General features: G+C 43.0%; 2 protein-coding genes across 2 annotated transcripts in view; one reads left to right on the top strand and one right to left on the bottom strand.

Annotated features, from left to right (window-relative positions):
- LOC126106294 (putative ATP-dependent RNA helicase DHX57) overlaps positions 1 to 6,126 on the bottom strand; it is a 228,608-nt gene extending 222,482 nt beyond the window's left edge. Inside the window, exon 1 of the mRNA XM_049912514.1 lies at positions 5,899 to 6,126. Coding sequence (XP_049768471.1) covers positions 5,899 to 5,993 — 95 coding nt within the window. The 5' untranslated portion in view covers positions 5,994 to 6,126. The remainder of the gene's footprint in view (positions 1 to 5,898) is intronic.
- A 64-nt stretch (positions 6,127 to 6,190) lies between these two features.
- Positions 6,191 to 17,273, top strand: part of LOC126106296 (ATP-binding cassette sub-family B member 10, mitochondrial-like) — a 114,630-nt gene continuing 103,547 nt past the window's right edge. Inside the window, exons 1-2 of the mRNA XM_049912515.1 lie at positions 6,191 to 6,822; positions 7,094 to 7,300. Of these exons, the coding sequence (XP_049768472.1) occupies positions 6,447 to 6,822; positions 7,094 to 7,300 (583 nt within the window). The 5' untranslated portion in view covers positions 6,191 to 6,446. The remainder of the gene's footprint in view (positions 6,823 to 7,093; positions 7,301 to 17,273) is intronic.

Genomic DNA, 17,273 nt, shown 5'->3' with positions numbered 1-17,273 from the left:
CAGGTTCTGGTCCAATAAATGGAGTTGTTGCCCCAACCTAGCCAATCTATCACCTTGTTCATTGCCACAGATCCCTCAGTGGCCAGGGACCCACACTAGGTTTACCCTATACCTTCCCGCTAGCTCCACCAGAGCCTTGTGGCAATCTGCAACAATCTTATATCTTGTTTCAGGAGCTGCCAATGATTTCAGGGCTGTCTGGCTGTCTGAATAGATGTAGATGCTACAGTCATTGTAGCACCTACATATATTCTCCTCCACACATGCCCTGATTGCAGTAATTTCAGTTTGGAATACAGAGGCCAGTTTTCCTAGAGAGATGATGCTCTCCAGTCTTGGCTGAACCCCGTACACCCCTGCCCCAATGCCTTGGTCTGTTTTCGACCCATCGGTGAACCAAATATCGGTGAACCAAATTATGTCCCCCGTATGGTGTCGAACTGTTTTTTTCCCACTGCTCCCTACTTGCAATTATTATGTTGTAAGTCGAAGCAGTTGGGAGCTGTTATACAGTTGGCAGACATTTCCCCAGCCATTCCTATATTTACCTCACTCACTATGTTAGTGTGCGATTCTGGATATCCGAATGAGACCCAGTTTTTGCCAGTTTTAAGTCTGTGTGCCCCAGCTGCTGCCTCGATCTTGACCCAAAGTTGAAGTGGAGACATATCCAGCATGGCTTCCATTCCAGTGGTTGGTGTGCTGCTAATTCAACCTATTATGGCCAAGCAGGCCAATCTCTGCACCTTAGCAAGCTCCTTAGCAGCAACCTGTTGTTCTACCTTCTTCCACCACACTACGGCCCCATAGGAAATCCTAGGTCTAACCACTGTGGTGTATATCCAGTGCATACCCCTTGGGCTTAGGCCACAGTTTTTGCCACAAGCCCTCTTAGTACTCACTAGAGTACTTTGTGCCTTGGAGCAGATGCCCTTAATGTGAGACGTCCTAGTTAGCTTCTCATCCAAGGTTACCCCTAGATATTTCACTATCCCCTTCACAGGTAGATTTTCATCGAAGAGCTTTAGCACGATAGTCTCCTTAGAACTAACTCTCAGATCCTGTTTAATGCACCATTTTTGCACAAAACTCTTCCCATTCTAAAAGGATATTTTTGGCTCAGAAACGGGCAGTTTGGGCAAAAAGTGGTGCAAGTCCATGAACCTCTTGTCGCCCCTGTTCACGAGTCTGGGTATTTTGACACTGGCCTCTCAATATATACAGTATATTCCTTACTGTCATTTCTTGTTTAACAATATTAGCTTATTCCCAGGAGTAAGAAGCTTTAACTCAGTTAATCAAACCTGAAATCAAACCTGCATTTGGATCAGACTTCCATAACTCTTGTGCAGAAAGGTGTGCAGTATACTGCTGCATCCATTTTCAATAAGCTATCACTTGAATTCAAAAATCTTAGCAGTAATCCATGCGCTTTTAAATCGAAACTGAAGAGTTTCCTCATGGGTCACGCCTTCTATTCTGTCACAGAGTTCCTTGAAAAAGTAAGCTGATTCTTGTTGCAGTGTTGATTGTGTTTACTTAAACTTGTGGACTTACTTTTCAGTTTCATAAACATTTATTTTTATCTGTTATTACTTTTATGTTGTAATTTCATGTACTGGCATGTTCCATGGCCTCTGAGATTTGCTCCTCAATTTGGTCCTACAGAACTTGACGTGTAAAAAAAATGAAAGATACATAGGAGACCATAGTCAAATACGTAGAGGGAGACCAAGAGATGAATACACTAAGCAGATTCAGAAGGATGTAGGTTGCAGTAAGTACTAGGAGATGGAGAAGCTTGCACAGGATAGAGTAGCATGGAGAGCTGCATCAAACCAGTCTCAGGACGGAAGACCACAACAACAACAGGAGACCTTATGTTTCACATTTCAGCAAAAGGGACTTTCCCATTATTCGCATGGCCACTGAAGATGGCCAAGTGAATATTCCTGAATTTGAATCGTGAATAGTTGCCAATGTAACTCAGAAGTAGATCTCATTGGTGTGGCAAAGCAGCATAAATCACTTGATGAGGGCAAGATTGTATACCAATTCAGTTCCTTTCACATTACACTGATATAATAGCTCTATACTTAGCAATCATATACAACCACTTGCTCGAAGGAAGATTTCTACTTAAAGACTAAAGTTGCACACGTCACACCTATACAAAGAGGTAGCAGGAGTAATCTACTGACCTACATCAAAGAGGAAGCAAGAGTAATCCACTGATTTACATATCCATATTGCTGATGTCGATTTGCAGTAGCATTTTGAAACATATCCTGTGTACAAATATTGTGAATTGCCTCGAAGAAAATGATCTACTGATACACAGCATGGAATCAGAAAATATCATTGTTATGAAACATAACTAGTTCTCTATTCACACCAGGCAATGAGTGCTATTAACAGGAGATTTCAAATTTAGTCCATATTTCTAGGTTTTCAGAGAGCTGTTGACACCTTTTTCTCATGAAAGATTTTTAATCAAAGCACCTACGGAGTATCATCTCAGGTGTGCGACGGGATTCACGATTTCCTGTCAGGAACGTCGCAGCTCATGGTACCCGAGTCATTGAGCAAAATAGAAGTTGTATCTGGAGTCACCCAAGGTAATGTTGTAGGTCTTCTGCTGTTCCTAAGCCATATAAATAATTTAAGTGACAATAAGAGCAGCCATCTTAGACTGTTTGCAGATGATGCTGTCCTTTCAATCTAGGGACCGATGACCTCATTGCTTGGTCCCTTACCCCATATCAACTAAGCAATTTACACCATAGTAAATTCATCGGATCAAACCAATTTCATAATGACATAATGATGTAGACAAGATACCTGTATGGTACAAAAAGTAGTAATTGACTGTAAATAATTAAGGGTCGACAGAAGCGTACGATCCCACGCGTCGGCTTTGACCCGTGACGTAAGGGTGTTGTCTTGTGCGACATCATGACGGCGCGGAGTATGGTTTGTGAGTGTGGCGTTTTTGTAGATGTCGTCGTATTGTGGTTGATTGTGCTCAGTTTGCTTTTGCTCATTATCCAGAATTGTTCGAGTGTTGGCTGTGTTTCTAGTGGAATTCGTTTCAGTGAGTTAACGATTTTGTGTGAAGGTTAATTTAGTGTTGTTCGCTGTACATCGTGTGATAATTTTAGTAAAATCAATCGGTTGTTGTTTTTGTTCAGGAATGGATATGACGGATAAAATGAACAGTGTGCAGGTCAAGGGAAGTGTTCAATCTCAATGTGTGTCTGTGTATGTTGATATTGGTATCGGGAGATGTTTTTGAGTTATATAGGCCAAGGGAAGTGTTTGATCCTAATTTATGGGATCGGGAGCTGCTGTTGAGCTATATAGGTCAAGGTAAGTGTCCGATTCCAGATGATATTGTGTTTAGTGGTATTTGGGGAGTTTTGTGATGTTGGTTATTTTTGTCATTTTGTGTGGTTTTGTATGGGGGGGGGGGTGTCTAAATTTGTTTATATTTAGTTTTCCCACACCCAAAACACCCAATTTCCCGCGCTTATCCCGTTAGTGTCATTAGGCTTTTTGTGGAAAGTGTGTGTTTGTTTTTCGATGTATTTTTGTCCTCATAATGTGTACGTACCGACTTTATATGCGCCATATTGGAATCGTGGTTTGTCGTCATTTCCGTCATATTTGTGACGTCTGGATCAAAGCAGACGGGCGGGATCGGACGCTTCCGTATTTCCATAATGAAAATCCAGATGAATACTATAAAGAATCGATTAAATTTTGGTTACACAATAAATCCTACAAATCTAAATGCTGTCAACTAAACATCTAGCAATTGCAATTACTGACAAATTAAACTGGAACGATCACACAGATAATGTTGTGTAGTAGGCAAACCAAAAACTGGGTTTTATTGGCAGTATACTTAGAAGATGCAACAGGTCTACAAAATGGACTGCCTACATTACAGTTGTCCATTCTCTTCTGGAGTATTGCTGCATGATATCTGATCCTTAGCAGACTGGTCTGACGGGGAACATTTAAGATGTTCAAAGAAGGGCAGCTTATTTTTTAAAATTGCAAAATAGTGGGGAAAGAGCGCCCTGGATATGATATGTGAGTTGAGTGGCAATCATTAAAACAAAGGCGATTTATTTGTTGTGACAAGATCTCTTTACAAAATTTCAAAACCAATATTTTCCTCTGAATGCGGAAATATTTTGTTGTTGCCAACCTACATGTGGAGAGATGATCATTGTAATAAGATAAGGGAAATTAGAGCTCATACAAAAAGACTGAAGATCCATTTTTCCCGCACACTATTTGAGAGTAGTCTGAAGGTAGGTTTATGGACTCTCTGCCAGGCTGCAGTAGTTCTGTGTTTTTATCTTAAATCAGAATGTGGCCTAATTTGGCCAAAATCAGTAATAACTGTTGAACACGATCTAGATTGTCTTGTTTATCAAACATATCATACACACAACATGGAAGGCATGGCATTTCAGTGAATTTTACCAAGGAGAAAGGACAAGGGATACATGCATGGAGGCTGTAATCCCAACTTGCGTAAGATAACATGCCCAAGGCCGTAGTGTGTTACTGAATTGGATAAAACTGTTACCAAAGTTAACAAACATGAAAAATTAATGTATGAGCTGCCACACCACTCAAAACAATCATAAAAATTTTAGTTAGCTCTATCCTTGGGTAGGATACAACAGCAACAGCCTTAAATAAGCATTAAATTCATCAATGGCTAAGATTTTCAAAACTGTGAACTAGCACAACAACAATCATATTTTAATTATGTGAGGAAAACTGTTACAAGTCTTCTCCTTATAAGTAATAGAATTAAGCTGAAAATGAATAAATTTAGATTCCAAACTTATCTCTCTCTGTCTCTCTCTCTCTTTTTTCTTCCTTTTTTTAGCACAACACATTTAAACAGTCTGGGAATGATCACATCTTCATCCTAGGATTTTTTTCTGTCATTTATCACTTCTTAAGCACAAAAAATGGCAGCTCCAATAAGGCACATATCACTTCTTAAGCACAAAAAATGGCAGCTCCAATAAGGCACATATCTACTTCTGTGTATTCCATATTCAATGTCAGGGGTAGTTTATAACCCACTAACTTTAAAAAAGGGAATTCCATGCAAGACTGACTTTATGGCAATTAAGAAATATCCAATTGAATTTTTAAGCTTGTTCCACATAACAGATGATGCTCATGATTCTAATGCACGACAAAAAACAAATTTTCACACTATGTGCATAAACCAACAGAAACATTGGACCTACCAATACCACCCCTCCGGTTTCACACAGTTCAGCAAAATGACAGCTACTTGTTGGTTATCTACAGATTTGTAACTGACTATTTGTTTCTATTCCACAATTACTTCACGAATTCCTAGTATCAATGACGTTGTTATTTTGCATTACAAAAACACTTCTGCTTTCTGTTAGATATTTTGTTACCATGGGCAGTGTGAAGCAGCTTTACAGTTGTGCATTTCATTCTTTTCTAGGAAAACTTTATTAGGCTAAAGTAGTATTGTAATATAAATGTTTCTCCAACATATTTCCAAAGTACTGATCACAACAGGAACACAAAGGCAGTTCTACCACATTATCTTTATAAAACCTGATGCGAAACCCAATATCTTCAGTTACTACAAAGAGAGAGAGAGAGAGAGAGAGAGAGAGAGAGAGAGAGAGAAAGATGTTGCGGCTTTATTGTATTGCACAATCCCGTACCATTATCTCCAAATGATGAACTTCATAATTACCCAATAAGAATCATTTATATTTCACTGGGAACATCCAGAACATAATTTCTTGGTTTATGATATAATAGGTGTTTTAATTACCATTTGTATATTTAGACTCAAATGTTATGTATAAGGCCTACCTGCTGGAAAATCGCTCTGGTTTTGTACTTGGACGATCATCATATTCGTCATACTGACTTGCTTGCGTGTCATCAGTAACATTTTTGTCCGTCATTTTAGTTGAAAATCTATTTGTTATTAATACATTTATTAACTAACGTAAGTATCTTCAATGCATGACGGCAACAGACGTGTTCCCAATACCCAACAATACCACTAGTGCACCACACTGATATCTTCTGCCCACTTCTGTCTTCTGTTTCAGAACAATATACTTTCGTATGTCGGGGTGCCAACCCAGCGGAAACACACGAACCAAGTAACAAGTGAATAGCTAGTGTTTATGTGATAAAAGTCATCGGGAGCATGTTGAAAACGGGATAGTGTTGGGCACAACAAACGTTTTAGGAAATGATGAAGCACTTTTCAAGCATGCGGTGTGATATGTAACATCAAGAGAAAGATGCGTTGTGGACTGTTGTGGTAAAATAGAAATTGTTGTATGTGATGAACAACAAAGTAGATGTGCCGTAAGATTTCAGTCTAATAGGGGTATTTATTAGTCAACATGTATTTTCAAGGAAAATTATCAGAAGTTGTCGGCCGGTGTAGGCATTTAGACAGAAATTATGCATTCATTATGCAGGCTGTAAGATCGAAATTGTCATGCAACGCACATTTTCTGTGTAGTTACTCCACAGGCATGCAACAGCCTGTTCGTTTCGTAGTAATTTCGCCCAGAATTTCGCAGTCATCAAAATTAACCGCAAAATTTCGAAACATTTTCTCGAATTCTGTTCGATATAAATCAGTATTGCAGTCAAGAAAAAGCAAACTAGTATCAAGAACCAAACAGGAACAGACAAGTTCCTTTGTAATGCCAAAAGCATCTGAATTGAAAAGATTGTTGTCTCTGGCAAAACCTGAACGGTGGACATTAGCCGGTAAGCGCAGATTTGTTTGAGAACTGGAAACTCAAGTACAGATTCTTATCTTTTCCCAGCACATTACAACAATATGTAATTAGGTGTATACCAACTCTTACTTATTTAAGTTCTGTGTTTTCTGTTACTTTAATTATGCACATACAATTTGACACAAAATTTAGTTACCCTTCTACATTCTTTTATAGCAGTATGCCCTGTAAAAACACGAAAAACTCTTCATATTATATATAGTTGCATATGGTGTTGAAGATAAGACTTATGTCACCAGGTGCCATATGTCTTCTTGCCATCTCAAGCACAATAACAATGGCAGTACCTTTCTGCTTGGGGAAAGTTATTGATGTAATATACAGCAAAGATTCAGACCCACAGCAATCAACAGAGAATCTCAAGAGGATGTCATTAATGTTGCTAGGGGTGTTTCTGATTGGTGGTCTCTGCAACTTTGGCCGTGTGTACCTAATGGCAGTATCAGGTATGTTATTTAGTATGATTGTGACTGTGTAAGTGAAATTATAGAAAATGCACAGCTTGGAAATATGTGTACGTAATATAACCACATCTTGATAATGATAAAGCTTATCTTGTATTATTCTTACAATTACAGAGCTCTTTATACCGTGATTTTCTCATCTACGTGTCATATATCCTAAATGGAATTTCCAGGTTGCACTTTATTTTTAGCTTTCTCACTTCCAAAAACATTCGGCAGGAAATTAAAGGCTGTGAGGCTATGTAGTTAATTTTGCATGTTACATTGATCAGAACTGCAATTTGTGTTGTGGCATGAAACAAGTCAGTACACATTGTAATAAATGTTCTCTGCGATTTATGTTTATGTTATACACAGGCGCACGCGCGGTCTCTCTCTCTCTCTCTCTCTCTCTCTCTCTCTCTCTCTCTCTCTCTCTCTCTCTCTCTGTGTGTGTGTGTGTGTGTGTGTGTGTGTGTTTGAAGTTCATCTACATTTACATGGATATTTTGCATATTACATTTAAGTGCCTGGTGGACAGTTCATCGAACCACCTTAACAACAATTTTCTATTACTCCATTCTCGAGCAATGATGTGCGCAGAAAAAAAGAACGGCTATAGCTTTCTGTGTGCGCTCAGATTTCTCTCATTTTGTTATGATGATCATTTCTCCCTGTGTAGGTCAGCGTCAACAAAATATTTCTGCATTGAGAGGAGAAAGTTGGTGATTGAAACTTCGTGAGAAGACCCTGCTGCAATGAGAAATGCTTTGTTTTAATGGTGAACATGGCCAAATCCTGTATCATGACCACCCCTATTTCTCGATATTACAAAACATGCTGCTACCTTTGAACCATCTCAGTGTACTCTGTTAATGCTATCAGGTAAGGATCCCATACACCACAGTAGTACTCCAAAAGATGATAGGCAGGCATAGTGTAGGCAGCCTCTTTAGTAGATCTGTTGCATTTTCTGTGTGTTGTGCCAATAAATCGCACAGTCTTCGATTCACTTTCGCCACAACATTTTCCATGTTTTGTTTCCAATTTAAGTTGTCCCTAATTGTAATTCCTATATATAAAGTTTAATTTACGGCCTTTAGATTTGATTGATTTATTGTGTAAGCGAAGTTTAATGAGTTCCTTTTAGCACTCACGTGGATGACCTCACATATTTTGTTGTGTATGGCTAGTTGCCAAGTTTTGCACCATACAGATATGATTTCCAAATCATTTTGCAATTTTTGATCTTCTGGTAAACGACCTAAGAAGGTTGCTCAGAATGTCTCCAAAATCATTTATGTAGGTACGGAACAGCAGAGGATGGGTCAACGAAAGTGTCAGATTCCACCCATCTGCTTTGACCTATGATGTAAGGATGTTGTGTGTGACGTCGTTGTGGTGCGGAGTTTATGAGAGGGTTGTATTTGTAGGTATCGTCTTGTTGTGTTTGTTGGTGGTAAGTAATTCCCCCCCCCCCCCCCCTCAAGTTGTAATGTTCTGTGTATTTATTGTGTATTGAATGTGTTTTAATCTACATAGGGATTTGAATTTTTGAGATATTGTGTTTTTGGTTTTGTTTTCCGTAGTTGTAGGTGTTGGTTTTTTCGTATCAATAGTTGTGGTTGACCTATAAAAATCAAGGAAAATGACCGATTCCAATTTTTGTAGTTTTATATGTAGGTATTGGTGTTTTGGTATCGTTGGCTGTGGTCAAGGGAAATGTCTGATTCCAATTTCCATAGTTTTTGCTGTGGGCGTTGGGGTTTTGGTATTATCAGCTGCGGTTGAGCTATATAGGTCAAGGGAATTGTCCGATTCCTATAGATATGTTTTTTTGTTGTTATTTTTTTTGTTCATCATTTTGTGTGTTTTTTCTTTTACTGTTATATTTATCTTGTCCCCTCCCGCAAACTCCCAATTTCCTGCAGTTGTCCCCACAGGGGGCTTGCCACTCTTTGGCAGGTTTGTGCTTGGCTGCCACGGGCCCCCAGCCTGTGCAGCATTTTTTCCCTTCTGTGCTGCATGTCTATCCACTCGCTGTTTTTCTCCCTCACTTGTCTACAATGTTATTGGGAACATTCTGCATTGTCTGTCACTGACATAAGAACAGTCTCACCCTTGTTTTTTCACTCTGTTGCCCTTTCTTTGTTTCCCTTCTCTCGTTCCTCTGCTTTTGTGTTTGAGATACCTATTTTTCGTCTTCCTCCCTGTAGGCTCCTGAAGGTTGGCCCATGCTTCTGACACGTAACAGTTGACTGGATAACGCAAAATTCCCAGCCCCAGGTTGACAGGTAGAATTCGCGTGTACCCCTGGTACAGGCCAGGCCCAGGGAGGGGTGATTGCCTGAGCTTGCAGCCTTCCCTAATTGCCGATTGGTCCCTCGGTCAGGTGTTTCGGAGGTGTGAACAGTCACCTAAGGGGGGTGCGCCCCATCACAAAGGGGGCCCACAGTTGGAAGGAGTGCGCCATCAGAGACACTGGCAGTCGTGGTGGATTTTCTCACAATGAGTCAATCATCTTCCCAATCAATGGCTACGAAACGTAAACGTAATTAGGCTAACGATTCAAAGGCCCTTCTCGCTGCACCGCGGTTCCTTGTGGTTTCACTTACTGAAAACGGTCAGTCCTTTGCTACGGTAAATCTGTTTATTATTCAATAAGGTGTTGATGCAATTGCAGCCCTGTGAAATCCTGCTCTCATTTATGCAATGGTACTTTGCTTTTGGAGACTACATCTGATTCTCAAGCACAACAACTGCTTGCTTGCCTCGTTTCTCCACGGCTACCCTGTTCGTGTCGAGGCCCACAGAACTTTGAATTCTTCCTGTGGTGTAATTTACACCAGGCTGCTTGACGGTCTAACCGAGGCGGAAATCCAATCTTACCTCTCTGATCAGGGTGCCATTGCCGTCCATCACATAATGAAAATGGTAGATTTCTCCTTAGTGCCCACCCGCACTCTTTTCCTCACCTTTGATAGAGTGGGGCTTCCGTCCAAGATTAAAGCACGCGACAAAATTATCACACTCCGGCCGTACATTCCGCACCCGATGTGCTGCTACCAGTGTCACGGTTTCAATCGCACTAGAACGTTTTGTCGACGCCCAGCCAAATGTGTAACCTGTGGTAGGGATGCGCACAAGGGTGATTCTGCCTCCTCCTCCCCACTGTATCAACTGCAATGATGGCCGTGCCGCCTCCTCTCGAGATTCACTCGTGTATCTTAGTGAGTGGGCTGTCCGAGAGATCCGGGGAAAGGAAAAAGTGCCTTACCCAGTCGCTCGCAAGTTACTTGCTAGTTGCAAACCTTGCGTTCTCCCACCTGCCACCTATAGTTCTGTTCTTGTTACCCCTCACTCGACGAAGGACACGGCCACGCAGACATGTTACTTCCAATTCAGCTCAGAGGTTATGAGATCGTCCAGTGTCAAGATAGCATCACCATCCCCCCATCCAGCTGTGCAGCAAGCTGTCAAACTCGTGCCTCGAGGGGTGAAGCCACCAGCTACACAAGCCGTAGACAGGAAAGGACAGGAGGAGTACTGCTGTGAAGACTTTTTCTGTCCCTCCAGCCAAACGACACCCGAGTCTTCCTCTGATTGGAAAGGCTCAAAGAAGTCCACCAAAGGCAAGCAGTCTTCACCTTCACCAACTCGAAGATCCCCTTTGACATTGTCGCCACGTGATACCTTAGTTCGGCCGGCCTCTGTGTCGCTGGTGCGCACCACCGACTGTTTTCGGTGTTGGACTCCACAGATCGACCGCACAAGCAAGCTGATGTTTCTGTGGGCCCCATGGTGCAGGATCCTCCTGCTTCTGTCCTCTGTAGTAGCGACTCTTCGTAGGCTGTCACTCGGCAGCCACCGAGGTGACACCACATACATCTCCTCCTCATCATCGTGAGACTCCTACAGTGGAATGTTCGTGGCCTTCGGTCCCACAAAGAGGATATACGGCTGCTTTTAGCATCGAAACTTCCCCTTGTACTCTGCCTTCAGGAAACGAAATTGCTCCCTCACGACTGCTTTGAGCTTTCACATTTCTTAACAATTTGTTTTGACCTTCCCCTCCTGAGGTCGACATTCCGTCTCGTGGGGGTGTCGTGCTGCTCTTATAGGATGACTTTCACAGTCAAACCGTCTCCCTGACTACCCATCTTCAAGCTGTTGCAATTCACTTTTTCCTTCCCCACCTGACTTTTTCCATTCGTACCATTTGTGTCCCTCAATCATTTGATATCACCAGGGCAGACTTCCTTCAGCTTAATGGGCAGCTACCGCCCCATTTTTGCTACTCGGTGACTTTAATGCACATCATTCCATTTGAGGTTCTCCCAGGACCTGTCGGAGAGATGCCTTCTTGGCTGACCTTCTTAAACAACTTAACCTTGTCTGCCTTAACACTGGAGCACCCACTTTCCTTTCCGACTCCTCGCTCACCTATTCCCATTTGGACCTATCCTTTTGCACTGCTTCATCTCGAGTGGTCCGTTCTTTTGGACACCTACTCGAGCGGCCATTTCCCGTGTGCTATCCGATTGCTGACTCCTACCCCATCCGTGTGTACACCCAAATGGCAGCTTACTAAGGCTGAGTGGCGACCTCTGAAGACCAAGATTTCCCCAGTTGTGATAACCAGATGGAATATTTCACGAACATCATCCTTATGGCTGCAGCACGTTCCATTCCTCACACTTCCTCTTTACCACGTTGTTTCCCAGTTCCTTGGTGGACTGAGGCATGTTTTGATGCAATTCGCACACAGAGACGTGTTCTTCACATTTTTAACCATCATCATACAATGGCAAACTGCATTCATTATAAACAGGTGTGTGCAAAGTGTCATTGTGTTCTTCAGGATAGCACAAGAGCTAGCTGGATTTCGTTCACTAGCTGTTTTAACAGTTCCACCCCTTCCTCTGTCATGTGAGCCAACTCTGTTGGTATCTCCAACACCTTGGGCCGCCATTTTGCGGAACTTTTGAGCTATTCCCACTATCACCCTGCCTTCCTCCATCGGAAATGAGCAGAGGAGGCTTGTGCCATACCCTTCTCTTCTCCGAATCATGAATGCTACAATGCCGCCTTTACTGTGAGGGAGCTAGATCATACTCTCAGTACATCCTGATCCTCTGCCCCAAGGGCAGATGCCATTCCCATTCAGATGTTGTAGCACCTTTCTCTTGCAGGCAAGCACTTTCTGCTTAACACATACAACCACACCTGGGGAGAGAGCACATTTCCCAGACACTGGCAGGAAGCCACCTTCATGCCCATACCTAAGCCCAGTAAGGACAAAAATTGTCCTTCTAACTACTGCCCCATCTCTCTTACCAGATGAGTTTGCAAGGTGATGGAACGTATGATTCATGCCCGGCTGGTAGGGTGGCTCGAGTCTCGCAGTTTACTGACGAATGCACACTGTGGATTTCGAGTGCAGCATTTTGCAGTTGACCATCTTGTTACTTTGTCCACCCATGTCACGAATGGTTTCCTGCGGGATTCCCAGACTCTGGCCGTATTTTTCAATTTGAAGGCCTACGAAACCTGCTGGAGACCTGGTATCCTCCGTACTCTTTACACATGGGGCTACCATGGCCACTTGCCCTGTTTCCTTCAGGCAAAGACCAAGTTTTCAAGATGTGTGTGGGTTTTACGTTGTTGGACATCTTTATCCAGGAAAACGGTGTGCCTCAGGGTTGTGTCCTGAGTGTCGTCCTCTTTGCTATTCTACATCTACATCTAAATACATACTCTGCAATCCACCATACGGTGCGTGTTGGAGGGTACCTCATACCACAACTAGCATCTTCTCCCTGTTCCACTCCCAAACAGAACGAGGGAAGAATGACTGCCTATATGCCTCTGTACGAGCCCTAATCTCTCTTATCTTACCTTTGTGGTCTTTCCCCAAAATGTAAGTTGGCGGCAGTAAAATTGTACTGCAGTCAGCCTCAAATGCTGGTTCTCTAAATTTCCTCAATAGCGATTCACAAAAAGAACGCCTCCTTTCCTCTAGAGACTCCCACCCGAGTTCCTGAAGCATTTCCGTAACACTCGCATGATGGTCAAACCTACCAGTAACAAATCTAGCAGCCCGCCTCTGAATTGCTTCTATGTCCTCTCTCAATCTGACCTGATAGGGATCCCAAATGCTTGAGCAGCACTCAAGAATAGGTCGTATTAGTGTTTTATAAGCGGTCTTCTTTGCAGATGAACCACATCTTCCCAAAATTCTACTAATGAACTGAAGACGACTATCCGCCTTCCTCACAACTGCCATTACATGCTTGTCCCACTTCATATCGCTCTGCAATGTTACGCCCAAATAGTTAATTGACGTGACTGTGTCAAGCGCTACACCACTAATAGAGTATTCAAACATTACGGGATTCTTTTTCCTATTCATCTGCATTAATATACATTTATCTATATTTATAAAGTTAGCTGCCATTCTTTACACCAATCACAAATCCTGTCCAAGTCATCTTGTATTCTCCTACAGTCACTCAACGATGACACCTTCCCGTACACCACAGCATCATCAGCAAACAGCCGCACGTTGCTATCCACCCTATCCAAAAGATCATTTATGTAGATAGAAAACAACAGTGGACATACTTCCCTGGGGCACTCCAGATGATACTCTCTCCTCCGATGAACACTCACCATCGAGGACAACGTACTGGGTTCTATTACTTAAGAAGTCTTCGAGCAACTCACATATTTGGGAACCAATCCCATATGCTCGTACCTTAGTTAGGGGTCTGCAGTGGGGTACCGAGTGAAACGCTTTCCGGAAGTCAAGGAATATGGCATCCGTCTGATACCCTTCATCCATGGTTCGCAAGATATCATGTGAAAAAAGGGCGAGTTGCGTTTCGCAGGAGCGATGCTTTCTAAAGCCGTGCTGATGCATGGACAGCAACTTCTCTGTCTCAAGGAAATTCATTATATTCTAACTGAGAATATGTTCGAGAATCCTGCAACAAACCAATGTTAAGGATATTGGTCTGTAATTTTGAGGATCCGTGCTTCTACCCTTCTTATATACAGGCGTCACCTGCGCTTTTTTCCAGTCGCTCGGGACTTTACGTTGAGCAAGTGATTCGCGATAAATTCAGGCTAAGTAAGGAGCCAATGCAGTAGGATACTATCTGTAAAACTGAATTGGAATCCCATCAGGACCTGGTGATTTATTTATTTTCAACCCATTCAGCTGCTTCGCAACCCCAAGGATGTCTATCACTATGTCCTCCATACGGGAATCTGTACGAGACTCAAACGGTGGTATGTTTGTACGATCCTCCTGCATGAAAGATTTCTCAAATGCTAAATTTAAAATTTCAGCTTTCGGTTTGCTGTCTTCCGTTGCCAGGCCAGACTGATCAGTGAGTGACTGGATGGAAGCCTTCGACCCACTTACCGATTTTGCGTAAGACCAGAATTTCCTTGGGTTTTCAGCTAGATCTTTTGCTAAGGTATGACGGTGGTAGTGGTTGAATGCTTCACGCATCGCTCTTTTTACAGCAGCACGAATCTCTATTAACTTTTGCCTCTCCTCATTCTCCCGAACTTTCTTGTTCCGCAAGTGCAACTGCCGTTGCTTCCTGAGCATTCTCTGAATTGAATTGCGCTGTTAAACCACGGTGGGTCTTTTCCGTCTGTAACCCACTTTTTCAGCACATACTTGTCCAATGCGTGATTTACAATGTGTTTAAAATTTGCCAATAATTCTTCCACGTCCATCGTACCGGAAGTAAATGAAGTCGATTCATTTACTGAGTGGGATGCTAACAACTGCTTATCTGCTCTTTCTAGTAAGAATACTCTCCTAGCCTTCTTGACCGACTTTTTAACTTTCGTAACCATAGTCGTAATGACAACATCATGATCACTAATCCCAGTCTCAACACTGACACCATCGATGAGGTCTGGTCTGTTCGTGGCTACCAGATCTAAAATATTTCCATTACGCGTTGGCTGTCGAGTTAGCTGCTCAAGACAGTTTTCAGATAATGTGTTCAAAAGTAATTCACACGACGACTTGTCTGTACCACCAGTAATGAATCCATAGACATCCCGTTCTATACTAGGTAGGTTGAAGTCACCTCCGACTAATAAAGCATGATCCGGGTACTTCTGCGATACAGAATGTAGGCTCCCTCTGAATGATTCTAGAACTGTCACGGTGGAACCTGGTGGCCGGTAATAACACCCCACAATTATCTTTATTTCCCCTAGCCCTGTTAAACGTGTCCAGATAATGCCACAATCCATTAACCCTGTAATGTCCCGTCTCCCGCCGGGCATTTCCAGCTCCCTTTTTGTTGACAATTTTGCCATCTATTGGAGTTCTCCTTGGACCTGTCTCACTGAGTGGCGTCTTCAGTGATGTCTTGATCAACTTTACTACTGGAGCATCGACAATGGCTTTCGCTTTTCCACTGACAAAACCATCTCTATGCATTTCTGGCGGTGCAAATGGTTTCTCCCACCATCTTTACATCTTGGGCCTGTTGCTCTTCCATTTGTTGAAACTACGAAAATCCTGGGGCTCATGATTGATAGGAAACACTCTTGGTCCTCCCATGTGTCTTACCTGGCAGCCCACTGTATGCGGTTCATTAAATGTCCTCGATGGTACTCCCAGCGGTGCTATCGAACCAACCTCATCCGTTTGTACCGGGCCCTTGTCCATTCGAAACTCGACTATGGATCCTTCATTTATGCGTCTGCATCCATCCCTCTTATGCTGTCTCAACACTATCTACCATTGTGGCACCTGTTTGGCCACAGGTGCCTTTTACACTAGCCCGATGGAGAGTCTGTATGCTGAAGCTGCTAAACTACCACTGTCCTACTGCCGTGACTTTCTCCTGAGCAGGTATGAATGCTGTTTGTCTGCTATGCGTGGCCACCCGTCCCTTGCCGCCTCCTTTGATGATTCTTTTGATTGGCAGTATGGGGTGCATCCCTCTTCTCTGTTACGTCCTGGAGTCCACTTTCGGCACTTGATATGGCGGTTTAACTTCACACTACCTGCACCTTTCCTGGTGAATATGAACCCTTCACCACCTTGGCTTCATGAAGCCCATGTTAACATTGGCCTTCATTCGCTTCCTAAGAACACTACTTCAGCTTCGGTCTGTCGCCTTCAGTTTCGCGACCTTTGCATGGAACTTTGCGATAGTACCCTTGTATACGCAGATGGCTCTTGGACTGACCATGGGGTCAGGTGTGCCTTTGTCATTGGCACCCGTGTCTTCTGATATTGGCTTCTGGCACACTGCTCAGTATTTACAGCGGAGCTCTTTGCCCTGTGTCAGGCAACACAGCCCTTTCAATTGTGTCCTCTGCTCAGGCTCACTCAGTGCGCTTCAAAGTGTACCGTCCATCCCTTAGTGCAGTGGATCCAGGAAAACTCTCACTTGCTCACTCTTGGTGGAACCAGTGTGATGTTTCTTCAGGTTCCGGGTCATGGCAGTCTGCCAGGAAATGAGGTTGCTGACACTGCTGCCAAGGCTGCAGTCCTCGTACCTCAGCCCGCGAGTTCCTATATTCCCTCTGTTTATCTGTGTGTTGCCATCTGTCAGGAGGTAGTGTCCTTTTGGCATCGCAAGTGGTCCTCGCTTCAGGGGAATAAGCTCCAGCTTATTAAGCCTCTCCCAGTGGCTGGGATAACCTCCTCTCAGCCCTCCAACTGGGAAGAGGTCATTTTAACTAGGCTGCATATTGGGCACTGCCTTTTTAGCCATCGTCATTTGATAAGTGTCGCAGCCGCACCACTTTGTACATATTGCGCCAAAGTTTTAACTGTCCACCACTTCCTGATTGACTGCCCATTTTTTTAACCATTTACATTTCCGCTTGGGCTTGCCATCTGAGTTGCTGTTTTCTAATGTGTCATTTGGGACTGATGTATTGTCGTGTTTTATCACCTCTCTGTCTTCGTGTTCTACAGTGTTGACTT

Source organism: Schistocerca cancellata, chromosome 10 (genome assembly GCF_023864275.1).
Source record: "Schistocerca cancellata isolate TAMUIC-IGC-003103 chromosome 10, iqSchCanc2.1, whole genome shotgun sequence".
NCBI classification, from domain to species: Eukaryota; Metazoa; Arthropoda; class Insecta; order Orthoptera; family Acrididae; genus Schistocerca; species Schistocerca cancellata.
The sequence above is the reverse complement of the archived record's forward strand: the minus strand, read 5'-3'. Positions and strand labels throughout refer to the sequence as shown.